At 44.6% G+C, this 21,007-nt stretch overlaps 1 protein-coding gene across 2 annotated transcripts; it reads right to left on the bottom strand.

Moving 5' to 3' along the window:
- Positions 1-100: 100 nt before the first annotated feature.
- CCNB2 (cyclin B2) lies at positions 101-20,583 on the bottom strand. 2 transcript variants are annotated; one of them, XM_059699630.1, is made up of 9 exons: positions 20,398-20,583; positions 17,508-17,636; positions 17,313-17,426; positions 9,561-9,731; positions 9,299-9,457; positions 7,544-7,780; positions 7,102-7,242; positions 1,624-1,734; positions 101-387 (listed from the first exon to the last, which is right to left on the bottom strand). In XM_059699630.1, the coding sequence occupies exons 1-9, from the start codon at positions 20,419-20,421 to the stop codon at positions 361-363; spliced, it is 1,113 nt and encodes a 370-aa protein (XP_059555613.1). In that variant the 5' UTR covers positions 20,422-20,583; the 3' UTR covers positions 101-360. The 2 variants fall into 2 exon arrangements, with proteins under 2 accessions (XP_059555613.1, XP_059555609.1); XM_059699626.1 differs by having other exon boundaries at positions 101-374; positions 20,398-20,582.
- Positions 20,584-21,007: the final 424 nt, after the last annotated feature.

A 21,007-nucleotide genomic window follows, 5' to 3' on the forward strand; every position in this document is an offset into this window, starting at 1 on the left:
TATGAAGGCAATAATCTGTATGCATATAGCTCAAAGAGAAATTAGTCAAAGCAAGTATCTACTGACTTATTCAGTATAGAATGCACAAATGCACACAGGATACCTTAAGAAAAATCAATAGCTTTATTTTTCCTCAATATATAGTTAGAAAATAGGTCTGAGAAGAGGTTTCATGGAGTAGACCAAAGAATTACATACAAAGTCGCAAGTTCCAAATGAGCAAGCGAAAGGGCCAGACGAAGCGCCTTCCCGAGCACCGGGGCCTAGGACTGCCCCATCAGAGGGAGGGAGAGCTCTTTAATGGTTTTTGAGTTCAGCTGAGGAATCGTGCTGATCTTCAGGAGTTTGCTGCTTGCATACTTATTCTTGATGGCCTGCAGAAGTCATCTGTGGTTAAGGATACATCAGGACCCCCTTCCGTCCCCTGACACCTTGTCCCTAGTCTAATTTACAAGTACTGAAGGGCCAGGCCCACAATCTCAGGTGGTAGGGTGATGCCAGCAAGTGCTCTGAGGCCACACTGTGTTGTGCCTGACAACTTCCTTCCATGCCAAGTAATGGAGCAGGCCCAGCTGGTAGTACCAAATGACTTCCAGCTCCAAGGCGCAGGCTCCCTACCAGAGGGGTGGGAGGTGGAAGCTGTGCTTATTGTACCTAAGCACCATCAGGATATAACAGGATGGCCAGGCCTGGCAGCAATACCTGGCAATAAACATTGAGTGGCAATTGTGCTTAGCAGAGGCCAGACAACACCCTCAGGACTTAAACATTCTGCTTCCACTGTGTGCTATCGTGCTGAAGCTACACGTAAGAAAGCAAACCCGGGCGTGAGGTACAAATGCCTCACTCTCTGTGAAGCTGACATTCTGTGTCATACAAGCACAGGGCAGGGCCCAATCTCCCGGGCTCCTCCTCTCGGGGGGGCCACACGGGACGCGTCCCGAATGGGTTTCTTGCCCCTCCTTCACATGCTCGCTAGGCAGGTGCCTTTCATCACTGTCCCAAAGGATCCTGGACAAAGGCCCTGAGCAACATCACCCAGATACCCAAGCCTTCCTCTGGGCCATCTGAGGTGGGCCCCTGCTGTTCCGACCACCCGCCGACCAGCGCTCCCTGCTGGCTGAGCCCACCGGGCGCTGGGACAGGCGTGGATACGTCTGTTGAACAGCTGGCTGCCTGGATGACTAATCTGGGCCTGGGCATCGTTGGCCTGCTTTAACCCTCTGCACGCCATCAGCGTCTATAGACCTTCCCCACACACCAAGTGCTTCTGTAGCCACAAACCTCGCGTATCAACTCTGGTCGCCCAATTTTAAAATCAGACTTGTTAGTGACATCTCTAGGTTTGTAAAAAAAAAAATTATGGTAACTTAAATTCGTAAATATTCCAGCGCATATGGAATGGGGATGGTTTCCATTTTGGACGCATGGCAGTCCAAAACTGCTTTCAGCATTTATCAGTATGCTCCATCCACTGTGTACTAGAAAAATATAGAGCTTGTGCTAAAACAAACTCTCACACATATGCCAATATATTTACATGAAAACACAAAGAGATACACATACTCTCATATGCAAAGTCCACGGTCAAATACCTTTCACAGCTTAGCAAGGAGTACTTACGATGAACTTCGTCAGGTTTTCGTTTACTCTCACTACGTTTTTGGCCATGTGCTGCATGACTTCCAACACCTCGTTCTCCGTGTATCCAGTGTAATACTGCTGCTTTAAGTTCTGGAACACAACGCAAGAGAGGGGCACGATAAAGCCTCCACTTCTTCAGAAGAGCCCATCTTACACATGCTGACATTTCTGTGTAAAAGCTGTAAAAGAACAAACGTCCGTCCCTCCTGGTCCCAGCAGAGCAGCCAGGACTAAGCCAGGATGTTGTGCGGCTCTCAGCTAAATCAAGTCAAAGTTCCCCTATCATCATCTTTTTAAAGAAGGTTCCACAGGGTAAGTAGGGTACTTCACGTAACAAAGCTTCTTGCTTACCCCTCTCACCACACTGAAAGGGAATGGCAAGTGGGGCAGAGGACAAACAAAACCCACAAAGGAACGCCTGTCACAATTATGGCAGAAACCTGGGACTAGGGCATGTCACATAGCCCTCATCAAAGCCCAGCATGGCAGTGGCTGGCGGGGAGCTCAAGAGCCATATTGTCAGTCAGACAACAGCTAGGCCATAGGCAGCAACTAATTTACTGAATCGGGACGAGCAAAGGCCACCCAGGACTCTCACAAGCCCTGGAGAACAGAGAGTGCTCAGAGAAGCCTCCATACCCAGCCTCCCAGAGAACAAAATTCAAGCAAAAGACAGTGTTGATTGATAAGACTTCATGTATGAAGATATGTAACCTGACTTTATTTCAGTTCTGTGATAAATACTAAAAGCTGAAGTACATCTCTTTCACAGGTACAATGGAATTGGGAAAAATAAACCACAACTTAATCTTACTACTAAAAAAGATTAAAGAAAAAAAAGAACTGAACAGGAGCGAATCCTGAAATAACACACAACTATTGGTACTATGAAGTCAATTCCCAGAAAACAGGGAGACCTGTAGTTAGTAGGTTTAGAGCCCAAGGAAGCATGTCTGAGAGTAATGTAATTTGGCTAAAATGAGCCATTGGTACCAGAACTAGGTACCATTCATATACCAGTGGCCTTTTTACCTTAAGCTTTTTATTTCAAAAAATCTCAAATCTACAGAAAAACTGAAAGAATAATATAATGAACATCTTATATCCTTTGTGTAGATTCATCAATTGACATTTTGCCACTTTATCATGGTGTCTGCAACTCACCTTTAAATAGTGCAACAAAAAGTATTTCAGCGTGTGCCAAAAAATGTATACACAGACTTTGAATAATTATAAAGGCAGTGTTTATTAAAATACATTTCATTTTCATTTAGTAGCTATCGGCTGTTAAAGTATGTATGCATTTTTGGGGGGATACCCTATATATATATGCAATTGTATTGTTTGTGTGGAAAATAATACAATAATTAATACTAATACAAGAATAAACTGTTTTGCATATAATTGTAAACCTTTCACCTCACCATGTGTATTATATAAAAATTGTAGGTGTGTGTGTATACACAATATACATATATATATACACACACACATATCCTACGGATATATGCAAATCAACTGAATGGCTGAACAGCAGAACAACCATCTGGATGACCACCCTTGCTATGACACACACTGGCGCCAGGCCAGCTAAGGCGGGTGCGGTGCAATTGGTTGGGGGCCGGCCATCGCCCCATGATCATCCCGCAGAGGGAGGCCCAGGCCACCGACTGGCGGGCTACAGCAGGTGGGCAGGGCCTCCCTCTGCAAGGGAGGCCTGGGGCCTGGGTGCCAATAGCCAGAGGGAAGCCTGGGTCCTGGGTGCCAGAGGGAAGCTGGTGCCAGCAGCCTAGGGTAGGAAGGCCTACTCTTTTTTTTTTTTTTAACCTTTTCATAATTTTTATTTCTTAAAGTATTACAAAGAGTATTACATATGTCTCCTTTTTTTCCCCCACTTGACATTCCCCCGGCCCCTACACCCCCGGTGTCTTGTGTCCATTGGTTAATCTTATATGCATGCATATAAGTCCTTCGGTTGATCTCCCCCGGCTTCCCACTGTAGTTTGACAATCTGTTCAATGTTGCTCTGCCTCTGCATCTACCCCTGTTCATCAGTCTATACTGGTCCCCATTATCTGTCCCAACCTCACTGGAGCCGTCCCAACCTCACCGGGGCCGTCTCAGCCTCACCGGGGCCGTTTCAACCTCACTGGAACCGTTACAACCTCACTGGGGCCGTTGCAACCTCACTGGAACCGTTTCAACCTCACTGGAACCGTTACAACCTCACTGGGGCCGTTGCAACCTAACCAGGACTGTCCTGATCTCACCAGGGCCGTCCCGACCTCACCGGGGCCGTTGCAACCTAACCAGGACCATCCTGATCTCACTGGGGCCGTCCTGATCTCACCAGGGCTGTCCCAACCTCACCGGGGCCGTCCCGACCTCATTGGGGCTGTTTCAACCTAACCAGGGGGAAGGCCTACTCTTTCATGAATTTCGTGCATTGGGCCTCTAGTATATATATAAAACTTCTCCATCGTAAAGGTACAGTTTTTCTTCAGTATTACTACGTTATCTGTGAGGTGATATTTTGAGACCATGTGGATCTCATGCCCCAAAATTTCACCTAATGACATAAGTATCAATTGATGCATTACATTGGTTCATTTCTAACTCTACCATTCTTTCCACTGTAAATAGCTGGCTTTTGACTGATTATAAAAAAGCCGCCCCTTTCTTTCTCTCTCTTCCTATCTTCTTCCTCCTTATCTTTCTTTACTTTTAAAATTTTTTACTTATTGATTGGTTTGAGAGAGAAAGAGGGAGAGGGAGAGAGGGAGAGAGAGAAACACTGATTTGTTGTTTCGCTTACTTATGCATTCCTTGGTTGATTCTTGTACATGCCCTGACTAGGGATTGAACCTGCAACCTTGGCGTATTGGGGTGATGCTCTAACCAACTGAGCTATCTGGCCAGGGCCTGTTTCCTTTCCTTTCCATTTTTCTTTCCTTCTTATCATTATGGACTTGTGAATTTTTGAAATGTATTATAATCTATTACTTTCACTATTCCTTGTCATGCTCAAATTTTGTCAGTAAAAGCCTTTTGAAGCCAGTTCCCATTTCCTTTTGATGTGACCCACTGCACTGATCTTTGCTTGCTATCTTGCTCATCTTGTACTTCTCCTGCCACAGCCCTGAAGTCAGCCTTCTTAAAGGAGCCATAGTTGTATTCAAGATGTAGCTACTAGGCCTGTAACTGGTTTGGTTCAATGGATAGAGCATCGGCCTGTGGACTGAAAGGTCCCAGGTTCGATTCCAGTCAAGGGCATGTACCTTGGTTGCGGGCACATCCCCAGTAGGGGGTGTGCAGGAGGCAGCTGATCGATGTTTCTAACTCTCTATCCCTCTCCCTTCCTCTCTGTAAAAAATCAATAAAATATATATATATATATATATATATATATATATATATATATATATATATATTTTTTTTAAGTATCAAATTAGCCCTGACCGGTTTGGCTCAGTGGATAGAGCGTCGGCCTGCGGACTGAAGGGTCCCAGGTTCGATTCTGGTCAAGGGCATGTACCTTGGTTGCGGGCACATCCCCAGTGGGGGGTGTGCGGGAGGCAGCTGATTGATGTTTCTCTCTCATTGACGTTTCTAACTCTCTATTCCCTCTCCCTTCTTCTCTGTAGAAAATCAATAAAATATATTTAAAAAAATATATAAAATAAAATAAAGTATCAAATTAAAAAAAAAAAAAAAAAGATGTGGCTACTAGGTATGTTGACTGCTACTGGGTGGCCATTGTTTCTCGGCTCCTTCATTATGCATTTACTGACATTTCCAAAACAGATTTAATGTTACAGGGTTTTCCCTTTTGTGTTTAATTACTAACAATATTTTCTCTTTCTACTTATAGTGAACATTTTAAATCCTTAATAATTTAAATGTTTATTTATTTATCCTACAATACATAAATAGTTTCAGAATTATAATAACAGATTATTAACAAACTTCCTAAGTAAACTATAAGTATGTTGCCTTTTTTGGTCCTTTGTTTTGTCTAACTTCAAATCCCACTAAGGATGCATAGTCAGAATGCTGTGTTCAAAAGTCATTTGAATTAATTCTTCCCTATGTTCTATTATCAATTTGATAGTGAAATTGTTTCTGCTTAGTTCCATTTTATGGTTTGCATAAAACATTTCCACTGTTCAAAAGTTAAAAAGTTACATTATATTGTATACAAGTTAATAAAAATTATAGCCAGAAGTCCTGCTCCCATCCTCCACCTTCTCCCCTGTTCCCACCTAAGTCAATGGGTATCCATCTACACTCCTTTTTGGTCTTCCTTCATTTTTTTAAAACTTAGCAAATACATAAACACACACACATATACTCTCTTACTGCCCTTCTTTCTTACATAAAGTGTTAACTATACACACTTGTATGGAGGAAGCAGCTCTGCCATGATGCCTTGGTATCTTGCATGTATCCACATAGGCCGTGCAGGCAGAGGCCTGAGCCACGGCTTATCTGTCTCGTGACCCTCCCGGAACGAGGGGCTGGCCAGCTTGGGAGGAGCTGCCTCTAAGCCAGCTCCCACTCACCTCCCTATCTCCCCTGGGAGGTGTTAGGAGACCATTTCTCATCACCTCCTTGTTCTGAGGAGGCTCTTCTCTGCTGCTCTCAGGTTCAGCTACAGACTATACAACTGCTTGGTGGCAGTCTAGAAGAGGCTCCTGCACAAAGGGCATCCCATGCCCTGCACTGCAGTCATCCAGTCCCTTTTGTTTCAATGTTGTTCTCTTTGGCAAGCGAGACAAGGACCTGAGGAGCTAGCATCTTTGTCTCCTTGTATGAATCTAAAAGTGGCTCATTTTATCTGTACTGGCGAATCAGCTGGGCTTTGGCCTTGCTTTGTCTTGTGTGCTTCACAATTTGCTTGTTTCACTTAACAAAATATCCAAGAAATCTTAGCCTATTAGTTCTTGGTGGCCTTCCTAATTTGTTTTCTTAATCCTCACCCTAGGAGTGAAGATATTTTTTCTACTGATTTTTAGAGAATGTGGAAGAAAAGGTTGAGAGGGAGGGAGGGAGGGAAGGAGGGAGGGAGGGAAGGAGGGAAGGAGAGAGAAACACCCATGTGAGAGAGACTTATCAGTTGGTTGCCTCCTACTCACACCCCGACCAGGGCTGGGAATTGAATCTGCAACTGAGGTACATGCTCTTGACCAAGAATCGAACCTAAGACCTTTCAGTCCTAGGGTTGATGCTCTAACCTGAACAAACTGGCCAGGGCCGTCCTCATTCTTTATGACTCTGTAACGCATGTGTACCATGGTGTCATCACCTCTCTCCATCTGGATCATTCCAACAGCTTTTTTTATGCCTTTGGACTCTTAACAACTGCTGAAGGACAGAATTGTAAAAATGCTAATGCCTTTCCTGCCAAGAGGTCCTATAATATGACTTGACAAATTTCTTCTTAAATCCAATACTCACCCATTTTCCTTGGCCTAGAACCTTCTGGGACAGGCAGGAAGCAGCCGCTGCCACCCTGGAAGGGTGATAATGCACCATGTCGTAGTCGATGAGAGTCAGTTCCATCAAATATTTGGCTAACGTGTGCTGCTCAACATCAACCTACGAAAGAAAAGCCAGAGACAGGAAGGAGCACAGTTATTATCTTGCAAATTTCTGGATGGAAGACTAAGAACACAAATCCACTAAACTCATTCTTCCTTCCCAGGAACCGTTCTACTCCACAGTATGTCAAACACAGAATATGAGGTCATTTCTCTTAAGAGCTGATGCAATAAGTATTGGGACTTACCTAAAAGATGTATCCTATAAATTCATAAGTTTCACTTTAATTGGATCAATGTTTCTGGGTTGAGACAACAAGCAGCAAAATAAAGTCTCCTACAGAATTGGAGGCACTTACCTCCCCAGCTTTGGATGCCCGTCTTAAAAAATGTAGTGGTAAAGGCCGACCCAACTCAAATTTCAGTTCTTTCAAAATTAGAGCTTCCATTTCTCGGATTTGGGAACTGGTATACGCATTGTCTGTGATGTAAACGAAGTCTTCTATATTTGGAGAAAACATTTCCTCATACTTGGAGGCCAAAAGCAAAGCTGTAATTCCAACCAGTTGAAGCTTCTTACGAGAGACTGGCTGGACCTAATTGGAGAAGAATGTGTCCAAGTCATACCTAACAAGAAGACTGGAAATCTGGGTGGAAAAGAGTGAGAGGGAACCAAGTCCTGGAGATGTGCACATCGACTCTCTCACATCGGAGGCCTAAATGTTAATAGCCGGTACCACCACTGCTCACAGCAGCTGTCTGTTACTGAGTACTCATGACATGCCAGGCGCAATGCTAAGATTCTAACAATCACCTCATCGAATCAAAAACCCTATGAATTATGTGTTTTCCCCAACGTAAAAACAGATGGTCTGATAAGAGATTCAGACACCAGTCCAAGAGGACTCAATTGCTGAGTGGAGAAGAATTATGCATGACAATGAAGCTCCCAGGCACTGCTCCATGCCCGCTGTCCTGGCTGGAGTGCCTAGGGAAGCCCCAACGTGGCACTCAACATGGTCTGAATCAGCACAAGGCCAAGCCAAAAGCAGGAATTCAACGGCCTCCTGGGGACAAGGAAGGAGATTCTTCAATGTTTCTGTCATCCTCACCAAAAGTATACTCTTTATTCAGTCTGAAGCATCTTTCATAGACGTTTCATAGTCAGTGAAAATCTCAGTCTAGGGTATAAGTGCCCCCCTTAATTCCTTAGAAAAACAAAAACAAAACTGGGACTTTGCTTTTCTTGCTTCAACTCTAATTACTGGAAACTACCAAAAATATGACTGTATAATGTAAATCACTTGTATAATGAAAACCACTATGGTTTCTTAGGATTCTGTAGTATCTTAGGGTCATTAATTATAAACACAGTTATTGTTGTATTGTTTATACTTGACCTAAACCTGTATCATAAACGTTGACTTTACATAAATAAATCATATCTGCAAGGCTACTGTTTGGTAGATTACACACTCATGGTTTATGCCTGGAATTTCTTCTAAGTGGTTGGTGTTTTTGAGTTACCAATTGATAAATATTTTGATGATCACTCTGCCTCTCACCTTAATTTCTTACAGTCCTTACTTGAGATTTCATTCTAATACACTCCCCCCACGTACCCCAACGCTTTTATAAAAAAATTCTAAAAAAAAAAAAAAAAATTCTGCCTCCTCCACTTCTACCATGATTCAATGTCACACCTGGCTGGAAACTTTCAAGTTCTCTAACCAAACTCCTCTTTTCAGAGGAAGCTCACCAAAGAATACTACACTATGGAAACTGCAAGCAGGCCAGGAAAGCCAGCATCACAGGCCCCACAGGCTTCAGACTGACTGCAGACCATCTGCTGGCATACCTCCTTCAGGAGTGACTGAGGCAATGCCGTACTTCCCCCAGCCTGTTCAGCAGGCTGGCCGAACTAAAATGCCCCCCATTGCTCAGAACCACCAGAGGTTTGACACACTTGGAGAGCTTCCCATTCTAGCCCCTGAAGTTCTCTGGCTTCTCATAAATTGGCTTTTGGTCTTTTCTTCAGAGCTACCACACTTTGACATCCCATAAACGCAATGTTCTGTGAACCCCTGGTACAAAGTCCCCGCAGCCACACTTACCTGTAAAAATCGATCCATAATGGCGACGCACATGTAGAGGGTCTCCTGCAGCAGCCTAAACTTGGAATGCACCTGTACCAGCCAATCCACCAGGATGGCACGCATGCGTCCATTTATATCTCTTCCATCTAAGAAATGTGGACTTATGGTTTGCAGAACCTGTTGGGAGAATTAAAAGTTTAAAGAGCTGAACTCGTTTCCTTCCCAGCTGTGTGGTACATTTGACACTGTTTACACAACCAAAACACAAAGGACCACTCACCTCAAGCTGTCTCAGATACTGATAGATATCCTTAACGTAGTCGCTGCAGAGCTGAGGGTTCTCCCAATCTTCATTATCAATATCTTCAATCTTGCAGAGCAAAGCATCAGAGAAAGCTTGACAGAGGTTCTCTTCCTTCATGGAGATATCCTCAGGTGCAGGATAAGGATCCTACATTGGCAAATTAAAGTGTATGTATTACCACTTTAGGAGCAGCCTTCATCAAATACATGCAGAGCTAATTGGTTTAAAAGTATCATATAACCCTGGCCAGGTAGATTAGTTGGTTAGAGCATCGTCCCAATACGCCAACATTGCAACTTCTATCCCCAGTCAGGGCACATACAAGGAGCAACCAATGAATGCATAAATAAGTGGAACAACAAATCGATGTTTCACTCTGTCTCTGTCACGTATCTCTAAAGTCAAGCAATCCTATCTAATAATAGACAAAGATTGAAATTAACCATACCTCTGCTACACTTCCCATTGACTAATCAGCAAGATATGCAAATTAACGGCCAACAAAGATGGTGGCCGGCAGCCACACAGCTGAAGCGAGCAGGAGGCTTGCTTGCTCCAGTGATGGAGGAAGCCAAGCTTCCTCCCTGCTGCGGCCAGGCTCTGAGCTCCACTCTAAGCAACAACGTTGCAATTATAGAAGCTAAACAAACCCCAGATACCTGCTTTCAGCAGGTCGTGGCCTCAGAGCTGGAGCGGCAACAAAGTTTCAATTATAGAAGGTAAATAAATCCCAGAATTAAAAAAAAAAAAAAAAGGAGAGAGAGGCTGGGAGCTTCAGTTGCTGGAGGGCTTGACCAGCCTGAAAACCCTCAGCCCCTCATCCAGGCTGGCCAGGCACCCCAGCGGGGATCCCCACCCTGAAGGGGGTGCGGCCAGCCTGAAAACAGCCATCAGCCCCTCATCCAGGCTGGCTAGGCACCCCAGCGGGACCCCCACCCTGATCCAGGACACCCTTCAGGGCAAACCAGCCGGCCCCCACCCGTGCACCAGGCCTCTATCCTATATAGTAAAAGGGTAATATGCAAACTGACCCTAACAGCAGAAAGACTGGGAATGACTGGTCACTATGACACACACTGACCACCAGGGGGCAGACACTCAATGCAGGAGCTGCCCTCTGGTGGTCAATGTGCTCCCACATGGGGGAGCTCTGCTCAGCCACAAGCCAGGCTGATGGCTGCCAGTACAGCGGTGGTGGTGGGAGCCTCTCCTGCCTCCTCAGCAGCACTAAGGATGTTCGACTGCAGCTTAGGTCTGCTTCCTGCTGGCAAGTAGACATCCCCCGAGGGCTGCCGGGCTGCCAGAGGGATGTCTGATTGCCATCTTAGGCCCAATCCCCCGGGGAGCAGGCCTAAGCCAGCAGGTGGTCATCCCCCGAGGGGGTCCCAGACTGCGAGAGGGTACAGGCCTGGCGGAGGGACCTCCTCCCCCAACACCACCGAGTACACAAATTTTTGTGCACCGGGCCTCTAGTCAATCAATAAAATATGTTAAAGCCAAAACAACAAATTTCAGGTGAATAACTCATGATGCAGTAGATGAAGTCTTTAGAGATATACTCCCCTTTAAAATTCTCTAATTTACTCAAAGTGAAACCCTAAGTCTTCACAATGGCTTACAGGCTCTGCAGGACCTGATCTTCCTGTTCCCTGCTGACCAGTCTCCTGCTCCTCTCCCTTAGTTTGCTTCACTCCAACCTACTAGCCTCCCCTGCTGCAAACAGGCTCCCACTTCCCAGAATGCGCTTGTTCCTGTATTCGATGGGTAACTCCCTCAACTTCTTCAAGTTTTGTTTAAATGCTACCTTCTCATTGAGGTCTCTCCTGACTTCTACTTAAAATGGTCATCTGCTTCTTATTCCCACCACATGTGTTTCATTTCTCTTAGTGTGTTTTTCCCATATAACCTATAACCGCCTAATATATTATAGAGTTTACGTATGTATGGTATGTATTATTTTCTTTCTACCTCTCCTGGAATGTGAGCTCTATAACCCTACATTTATTTAAATTGATTTGTTCACTAGGTATCTCAAATACTTATGTCATCCCTACCACAGAGTAGGTGCTTGATGAATATTTATTGAAAGAAGCTTAGACACCTGGGTTCAGAGATTCCTCCAGCTGACAGTTCACTTTAGCAGTAGCCTCTTCTGCCAGTGTAATGCTTTCTTCTCGCCAATTAATTTATTCTAAACTGAGAAAATGTTTGGAAACTAAAAAGCAGAAAAGCACATTCCAGCCTATGAATAAAATAGGAGGAGGAAGCAAAGACCGAGCAAGTATACACCCACTAATTATTTTCTTATATTGATGGGGTGTGTTTTTTTCAAATCACACATTAAAAATATATTAAGTTAAAGCAAGTGTTTAGTAATGAAGTATAAATAAACCATTACCTTTTAAAAGAATGAGAGGTACTTCTCAAAGTAAAACCTAACAGAATTGGTAGGCTGTAAAGAATACGTATTAAAGTAATAAATATAGAAAGAGAATGCTATATAATAAACAATTTTGATTTACATTAAAGCTCAATGATTATAGTTTCCAATCTTAGAAAAGGATAAAACATTACCAACAAGATATACACAGCAATTCGAAACAGGCCCTTCCCTCTTAAATCAAAGTTATTAAACCAAGAAAGGGCCAGGAGAATAAGAGGTATTCTGGTAGGCATGACATTTATTCAAGAATATAAGAATTCCAAGGGGCTAGAATAAATAAGAAATGCTACTTGGGGTACCAGGGAGAAACCTAGGGACAGTGACCAGAGAGGGGAAGACCTTCAGGAAAATGAGTAGGGAAAAGGTACACCAGTACAAAGTCCCAGCAGAAGCCAAGAGATAAAGGCAAGTGTAGGGACTACACACTAATTTGGGATGGTGGGAGGTAGCACGTGAGGTATGCAAAGATGTGCTGGAAAGGTGAGCAAGAATCTAACTAAGGAGTTTAGATTTATCCTAAGGCAACTGAACTCACTGAGCAAGAGTGACTGGAATAGAATGCACATTTTAATAAGCACATGCAGCTGCAGTGTAAGGTCACCTTTTTCAAGGATAAGCATTTTTACTCTCCCCAGGGAGGGCAGTCAGTTCCAGGAAGCTGGTTTAAGGAAGCAGAGATTACAGTGGGGCCTTGACTTTGAGACCCAGCTTGTTAAGGAGCTCGTTAACTCAAATTACTCTATCAACTCAATGCAAAAAATCGGCTGAGAGACAGCTGGCATCTCAAAAAACTCGTTAGTCGGGACACTCGTAAGTCAAGGCCCCACTGTATCGTCATGTGCTGCCTCAGCAGCTTGAAATGTTTACTCATGTCTGTTCAGAAGTACACCTGAGTTTAGCTATATCTCCAAACCCCCAGAATAGTTTTCTAAAAGCATTCCTTTTGGACTCCAGCTTAATTATTCTAAAATCTTTCTTAAGATCCCACTCATCCTGCAAGTAGTAGCCTAAGCCCTATAAACTAACTGTGGGGCCCTCTGCCCAGGGCTACTGCATGTAAAATAAAAAACTGTATCAGCCAGTTATGCAGCACAAACCTCTGAATGACAAAATCAGCCTAAAGAATTAAAACCTTCAAGTTAGACGAACAAATGAGTTATGTGAACTGTCAGAGACAACTGAAAAGTCAATCAGAAACAATGAAGATGTGAGATTTTGCTGAACTTGAACTTCTGTTTGATTAAGAGCTGGGTGAAGTGTGAGTCAAGGCTACTGAAATTCTCCAAGTACCGACATTGAGTGAGTTGGGTCTGTTAAAAGAACAATTAATACTGATGGGCAAATATAGAGGTATTTACACAAATCTTAGTAAAAGAGTTTCTTCTTTTTTTAAAAAAAAAAAAATGTTTTTATTGGTTTCAGAGGGAAGAGGGGTAGAAACATCAATGATGAGAGAGAATCATTGATCGGCTGCCTCCTGCACACCCAACAATGGGGGGTCAAGCCCACAACCCAGGCATGTGCCCCGACCAGGAATCAAACTGTGACCTCCAGGTTCATAGGTTGACACTCAACCACTGAACTACACTGGCCAGGCCAGAGTTTCTTCATTTATTAAATTTATGATGCCAAACATCATAAATCAATGTCAATTAAGTGCAACAAGGAAAGACTCCAAGTAAAACTTGATTCTGATCAGTTCCCAATTTGTAGCAGAGACTGTGTACTCGTGAATACATAGGCACACACAACTGTAGAAAGGTGAAATCAGTTACCCTGATTAGCTTTAGGGAATGTAATATGCCGTGGAATGGAATGGAAGGGCTCACTGCTGTCAGACACCCTGTGCTTCACTGGCATTTTAAGCAGCTATAGGGACAGGCATTTTGAACACCTGTACGGAGCAACAGTGACTCTGCAGATGGAGCAGAGGACAGAGCAAAAGCTAGAGGGCTGATGGGAGACAGGCGAGCAGAGGGGCTACCCTGCCGGGTGTGGCTTCCCTACATTGTAAATGTCATGGTCACTCCTGTACTCTTTTTCAGAGAAAAGTACCTTTGAATTGGAAACAATTCTTGTTCATTAATCCCCCATATATTCTGAAACTAGAAGCATGTTTCAATCACAGAAATGGTTTTTAGATAAACTGAGCTACAGGTCCATAATTCTTTATCTGAAACACAGTGGCCTCAATTTTGTCAGGAAGCTAGAGAAAAAGGAGTCAGCCAAGATGTGGAGAAAAGGGAACTCAGAGAGTGAAGTTCTGAAGGAAATTTCTCCTTTGTTTTGTTCACAATATTTTTGGTTCTTCGCTTTTTTTTTTTTTTTGGTCTTTTTTCCTTCTTCAATTCAAATAGTAACATGTATCTATGGTGAAAAAAATCTGACAATTTTAAGGAAGAAAATAAAAATCAATCTTAAGCCCAACATAATACTAAAAAGTAAGTATCATCAATATTTTGCATATGAAAACATTTTTAAAAGCAAATTTGGGGTTTCATTGCATCATATGTGATAATTTGAATGTTTTCTAATGTAACATGCATTTTTCAAAAAAGAATAGTTTATTGACTTTTGAGAGGAAGGGAGAGAAACATCAATGTGAGAATGCAACATCAATTTGCTGCCTCATGAACACCCCCAAGTGCGCAACGGGCATGTGCCCTAACCAGGAATTGAACTGGCAACCCTTTGTGCACAGGATGACCCCTCACCAACTGAGTCACACAAGCCAGGGCTGTAACATGCATTTTGACATCTTTAAGTATTCTGTTAAAACATGGTATTCACAGCATTTCATTGAATGGATTTAACTGATCTCTTAATAGAGAATATGTCTCTATTATGAGATATTCATTACAACATTATTTAAAAGTCCTCTGCTGTCTCTGTGACCATTTTTTTAGGATAAATTTTTAAAAACAGATTTACTAGGTATGGAGAATAACCATCTAAAATATACTGACAAATGGCCCTCCTGTAGTGCAGGAGGAACCACATAAACAGTCACCCATATAAATGCTTAGTAATAGTCAAGAGCTCAAGGTCTGAAAAGCTGCTCTGGGACTGGCATTTAGGAGGCCACTGGCAACCTCCCAGGAAAGGCCCATTAAGGGAAGGTTGATCTTGAGTATTTGTTCGGAGCTTTATAGTTCTTGATTTGAAGGTTTTTTTGTTTTATGTACAGCAACATCTTGCCACCACCTCTTCCAGGTAGAAGCTTCCCAAGTCTGTCCCTCCTTCTGATGTTGCTGGTCCATTTCTAACTATATTTCCCAGTGGATGTCTTTCTGTTACCTCAACACATCTAAAGCCAAACAAGACACCTTCCCCTAAGCTACCTCTCTCTCCTGACTGCCCTGTTTTTTATTAATTTATTCCTAAACTAGAGGACCGGTGCACAAAAATTTGTGCACTGGTGGGGGGGGGGGAATGGGGGGTGTCCCTCAGCGGGACCTGTGCCCTCTCACAGTCTGGGACCCCTCGGGAGATAACTACCTGCTGGCTTAGGCTGGCTCCCTGGGTGGCAGATGGCAGGCCGCCACCCCGCCCCGCTGCCCACCACACACACATGGCAGGCCCGGTGAGCGGTGGGACGGGTCAGGCTGATCGTGATCGGCCCAGTGGGCGGCGGGGCAGGTGGAACGTGATCCGCCGCACCCCGCCCCACCAGCCGCCAGGCCACGCACACAGACTGCAGGCCCCGCTGCCCGCCAGGTTGCGCACTGGATGGCAGGCCTGGCAAGTGGCGGGGCAGGCAGATCGCACTGTCCCACCCTGCCTGCAGTATGCAAATTCGCCGCCATCTCTGTTGGCGGTTAATTTCCATATCGTGCTGATTAGCCAATGGGAGGAGTAGCGAAGGTACGGTCAATTACCATGTTTGTATATTATTAGATAGGATGGTTTCTTACTCAGTGCTTAAGGGTCTCACTCCTCCACCCCAAGCAACATATCCAAAGAATTCCTTCGACATACAGGAGGTGTCTGCAAAAGAAGTTCTAGTACATCCTGACACATTTGATGTTGTCTCTGAGCATCTGTATAGGTTGGTTCAAGACCCTCATCAGCTCCAGCTTAGACAATTGCAATTCCCCCTCATTTATGGTCCTTTCTCCCACCCTACCCAGTTTCATCATTCCCTTCTCCTCAAAACTCTTCACATTCCTTATTGCCATACAGCAGCAATTTTCAACCGGTGTGTCACAGGAATTTTTAAAACATACAATACCTGGCTAGTCAGGGACACTGAGTTCTTTTCCCTGATAGAATAAATTGAAATCATACCTTTTTTTTTGGTCAAATCAGAAAAAAATATATTTTTTGGTGTGCTGCAGAATTTTAATAACTACTTTGTGTGCCATGAGATGAAAAAGGTTAAAAATCACTGCCTTCAGGAAAATAATCCAAATCCCAAGGCCTTCAAATACAACTGTAACCTTCTCCCAACGTTATCTTCTGCTTCCTCACACAAACCTCCTGACCCAAGTTAGGCTTGTAGACCCCTTACCCAAAACACATCTGGTGCCTTGATTCTTGCTACTGCTTTGTTCCCCTCCTCCCCGCAAAAGGCGCTTTTTCCTGTCAGCTTCTCCTTATCCTTACAAATGCTTACTTATTCCATGAAGTGCATCTAGGATCGTTTCCTAGGATTACTAATTTAATTTTCAGGTACAGATGCCCTTTCTATACAAGCTTTTTGAAGGCAAGATGCCCGTTTATCAGCCTTAATATAACTGAATGCATATAGTAAGTGTTCGATGTATATATTTCTCATATAACCAGTTTTATTTGGAAAAACTTCATACAATATATACATATCTTTGAACTGGAAAGAGTCAAGTAGTTATTGTTGTATTCTCAGCACCTGCAACAGAGCCAGCTCATGGTAATCACATGAGTGTATATAATCTAGGAATGACAGCATGCATGAACTTGAACATGGGGGAAGGGGAACAGGCTGAGCTAACCAGTCACAGAATTGTGAGCTTCCATAGTCTTCATGGGCAAGTTCATTCTTACGATTATTTTAACAAAAACTACCAAATTTCACTCTGAGATCACTAAATTTATGTAGGTGTAATTAGCTATTATTCAAGGTCATAAATTAAATTATGGTATCATCAATAAAATGCATATATATATTCATTTCTTACAATGTTATTTCAAAGCAGAGCTCTCACTGTGAATGCTCTTCAAAAGTTGCAGTGCAGAAAAGGCACCTTGCAGCCTAGCCAAAAACAGGCTACTTCATGAAGTAAGTTTGTAAATTCAGAACTTCCTACCTTTGGAGCCAACATTCTCATCTGTACTGGTTTCACAGAAGCAACAGGTTTCGGCTGTTTGTTGACATTTGTTGTTTTGGTGGGTTGAACAGGTGCTTTGGTGTTTGAAGCTTTCTACAAGGAAAAGATATGTGAATAGGGCAGGACAGACAATGTTGCTCCAGTGGGTGCCCATACAGTCCTCAAGCCTGTTACCTTAGCTACTTGTGTGGCTCTGGTTGTAACTCTATTTCCAATTTCTTCTAAAACTGCTCTCCGGAGTGTCACATGACTCTTCGCTTTAGAATTAACTTCTGTGTCAATGTTCTCCAAATCAGTGGACACCTAAAAAAATTTAAAAAGAGTTGAGACAACTGAAAGCACTTGGCTAATGTCAGATAACCAAATTCAGAATTGCTTTAGGAAAGGTTAATATGCTGAGATCTATTGGCAAGAGAAAAAAGTACATTTCAGGAAATCTAAAAATACTATTTGTGTTTGATAACATCACTCTACATTAGGCAGATCACTCATCTACCTTATCTATATATATAAAGAGGTAATATGCTAAATTGGTCCTAACAGTGTCCCAGTCACAACCATTCAACAGGCTGTAAGTGCACAGGAGCTGGTGGGCGGGGATGGGGGCAGGGACTTGCACCACCGGGACATGAGGCTGCTGCCGGGGGCAGACCTCCGGGCAGAGGCACCCGCAGGTCTGCCACGCCACCCGGCCTGGATGGGGGGCATCAGGATGGGGGCGTGGCCTCAGCTGAGAGCTCTCAGCACTCCTGCATCAGGGTCTGAAGGCACAGAGAGGAAGGGAGAACAGATGGGCAGTTAGGGGGTTTAGGCCAGGAGGGGAGAGCAGATAGGTAGTTAGGGGGAACAGGCTAGGAGGGGAGTGCAGATAGGCAGTTAGGGGGATCATACAAGGGGGGGAGAGCAGTTAGGGCCATCAGGCCAGCAGGGGAGCAGTTAGGGGCATCAGGCAGGCAGGAGAGCAGTTAGGGGCATCAGGCAGGCAGGCAGGTGAGCGCTTAGAAGCTAGTGGTTCTGGTCCAAGGCCATACCACCCTGAACGCACCCAATCTCGTCTGATCTCGGAAGCTAAGCAGGGTCGGGCCTGGTTAGTACTTGGATGGGAGAAGCTAGTGGTTCTGGATTGCGAGAGGGATCCCGGATTGGAGAGGTTGCAGACCAGGCTGGGGGACCCCCCCAACCCCGCATGAATTTCATGCACCGGGCCTCTAGTCTATAATAATCCCATTAGGAGCTTAACAGATCAGTGACTATTTCTCATATAGCACCCATGTCACTTGTTAGAGAACCCTATCTATGAAAGGTTACTTGCAGTATTTAAAAACCTTCCTTTACACGGATAAGTAACAAGTATGATTAAGACACAATATTAAAAAGTTACAACAAGCCCCAGTTGGGTGGCTCGGTTGGAGCATTATCCTGTACATCAAAAGGCTGTGAGTTCAATCCCCAGTTAGAGTTACATACAGGAGTCAACCGATCAATGTTTCTCTCTCATATCAATGTTTTTCTCTCTCTTTCTCTATCTCTCTCTCTCTCTTCGTCCAGTGAGGATTTTTTTTTAAGTTATAATAGGCTGTTTAAAACCTAAACTAGCTTTGATTCGAATACCATTCTAGAAATAAGAAGTGCTTGTGTAGACATGATCTTGTAGAGACAACAGCATTTTAAAATGAGGCTACCATAGAATGGACTCTCTCTTATGTTAAGGTTACTTCGAAAGGAAGTAGTTTTCATGGGTAAAATAGTTTTACTCTGAAATTCACATAAAGTTGGAATTGCATGAAATAACAATTGTTAGTTGACCTTACCTGTTTTAGACAAAATGTGCTTAGAAACAAAACCTGCTAGGAAAAGCAATTCATAACCAAAAAACTTAATTTTATTATAGAGGTGAAAAGTATGTCACAAGAAAAAAAAAACAACACGTCCTAGTCCCCAGAAATTGGGAGTCCTAATCTTAAAGAATCTCCCAACAGGGGGTTTGAATGGACCTACCAGGACAGAGAGGGCAAGGGAAAACTCAAGAATTTGAGTATAAAAGAACTTTATGGGGTAGATTAGACAAAAATTACTCATCAGTTCGACTTCGATCACAAAAGGGTGGGAAGTAAAAACAGAATGTATTCAACTTATCAGGATTCTCCAAAGTCACCAGTGTGGCTCAGTGGCTGAGCATTTTCCCATGAACCCGAAGGTCACCACCGGGGTTTCCAGCTCCACCCTCAGTAGGGGGCGTGCAGGAGGCAGCCAGCCCATCAATGATTCTTATCATTGATGTTTCTATCCCTCTCCCTTCCTCTCTGAAATCAATAAAAACATGTTTAAAAAAAAAAAAGTAAGTCATACTGTTCAATTTTTCTAACAGTAATTGCCAACGTTTTAAAGGTGGAAGCCCGGTAATGTCACTACATTTTTATCCTGCTTTTTCAAACCAGCCTTACAGCCAGGAGGCCGGAGCTCAGCAGCAAAGGAAAAGTAGATCCAAGTACAATTCAAGCCCGCAGGGAAAATTTCCAAAACACCATCAACACTTGGAGTTTTGCAAAGATGAAATCAGTGGGGTCAAGCTCATCCAACATTCAGAACACTCTACTGACTACGGAATTTCTTCCCGTCCTCTCCCCACCCCCACCGCGGATCCCTTAGCCCGAGAGGCGGGTGTTCCGCTAGCTCTCTAGCAACCAAGAGCACTCGGGTCGCCCCAGGGCGCCAGGCCCGGGCTCGGGCGGCTCCCGGTACAGGCGCCACCTCCCAGGGCTGGCCTGGCCTGCCCACCCCCACCCCAGCTCGGAGAGCCGCAGGGCCGGGAACCGGCCTGCGGAGCCCAGGCCCGGAGAGGCCCGCGGAACAGGACAGGCCGCCGGGGCAGCGGGCAGCCGGAAGAGGGGGAAAGCAGGGGGTTAGAAAGGGAAGCGGGGGGCCGGGAGAAGAGGAAAGCGGGGGGTCGGTGGGGACGTCCTATTCCCCAGAAGCTCGGAGTTGGAGAGAGAAGCGAGACGCGGCCGAGGGGCCGGCGCGGCCGAAGCCCGCGGCCCGGGTCGGTGTCGCCCGGCTCACTCACCGTCGGGCGTCGGAGTAGCGCCATGAGGGACCGGCCAGGCAGGCGTGCCGGCCGCCCGAGGGGGGACGCGGCGGGAGTGGGGGGCACAGGGGTCCGCGGCGCCGTTGGGTCCGCACTCTGAGCCCGCACCGCTGGGATCTTCGAGGTCGCCTAGCTCCGGGATTCAAATACCGCGCCGCTCGCGCCCCCATTGGGCGGCCGTACGCACGGTGCGCTCTTCCCATTGGCTAAGCGGGAGGCGTTCCCGCATGCGGATTGGCTGAACTTTCCAGACGTTTGTCATAACAACCGGTTGTTTTGTGCCAGTCTTTTAAAAAAAATCTCCGCCTCCTAGATAAACAATTAAATGTCTCAGTGAGAAATCAGACGTAGGACGTCTTCTCTGAATTTTAGTAAGGCCTCAGCTACGGATGTTTCTCTACGTTTGTACTGGGTGGGCGGAAGTTGGCTCTAGGGAGCACCCTGAAAATGCCATTTCTGATCTTTATTCCTTTTCCGGAAATTTCGAGTTGGAGTTCAGGTTGGGTTGGTTTGGTTCGTGAACAGGCGCCCTTGGGTGGCTCAGAGCTGCATGGTATAAAGTAGTTGAGACTCAAACGTGTGCTAAGGG

Source organism: Myotis daubentonii, chromosome 1 (assembly GCF_963259705.1).
Source record: "Myotis daubentonii chromosome 1, mMyoDau2.1, whole genome shotgun sequence".
Taxonomy (NCBI): Eukaryota; Metazoa; Chordata; class Mammalia; order Chiroptera; family Vespertilionidae; genus Myotis; species Myotis daubentonii.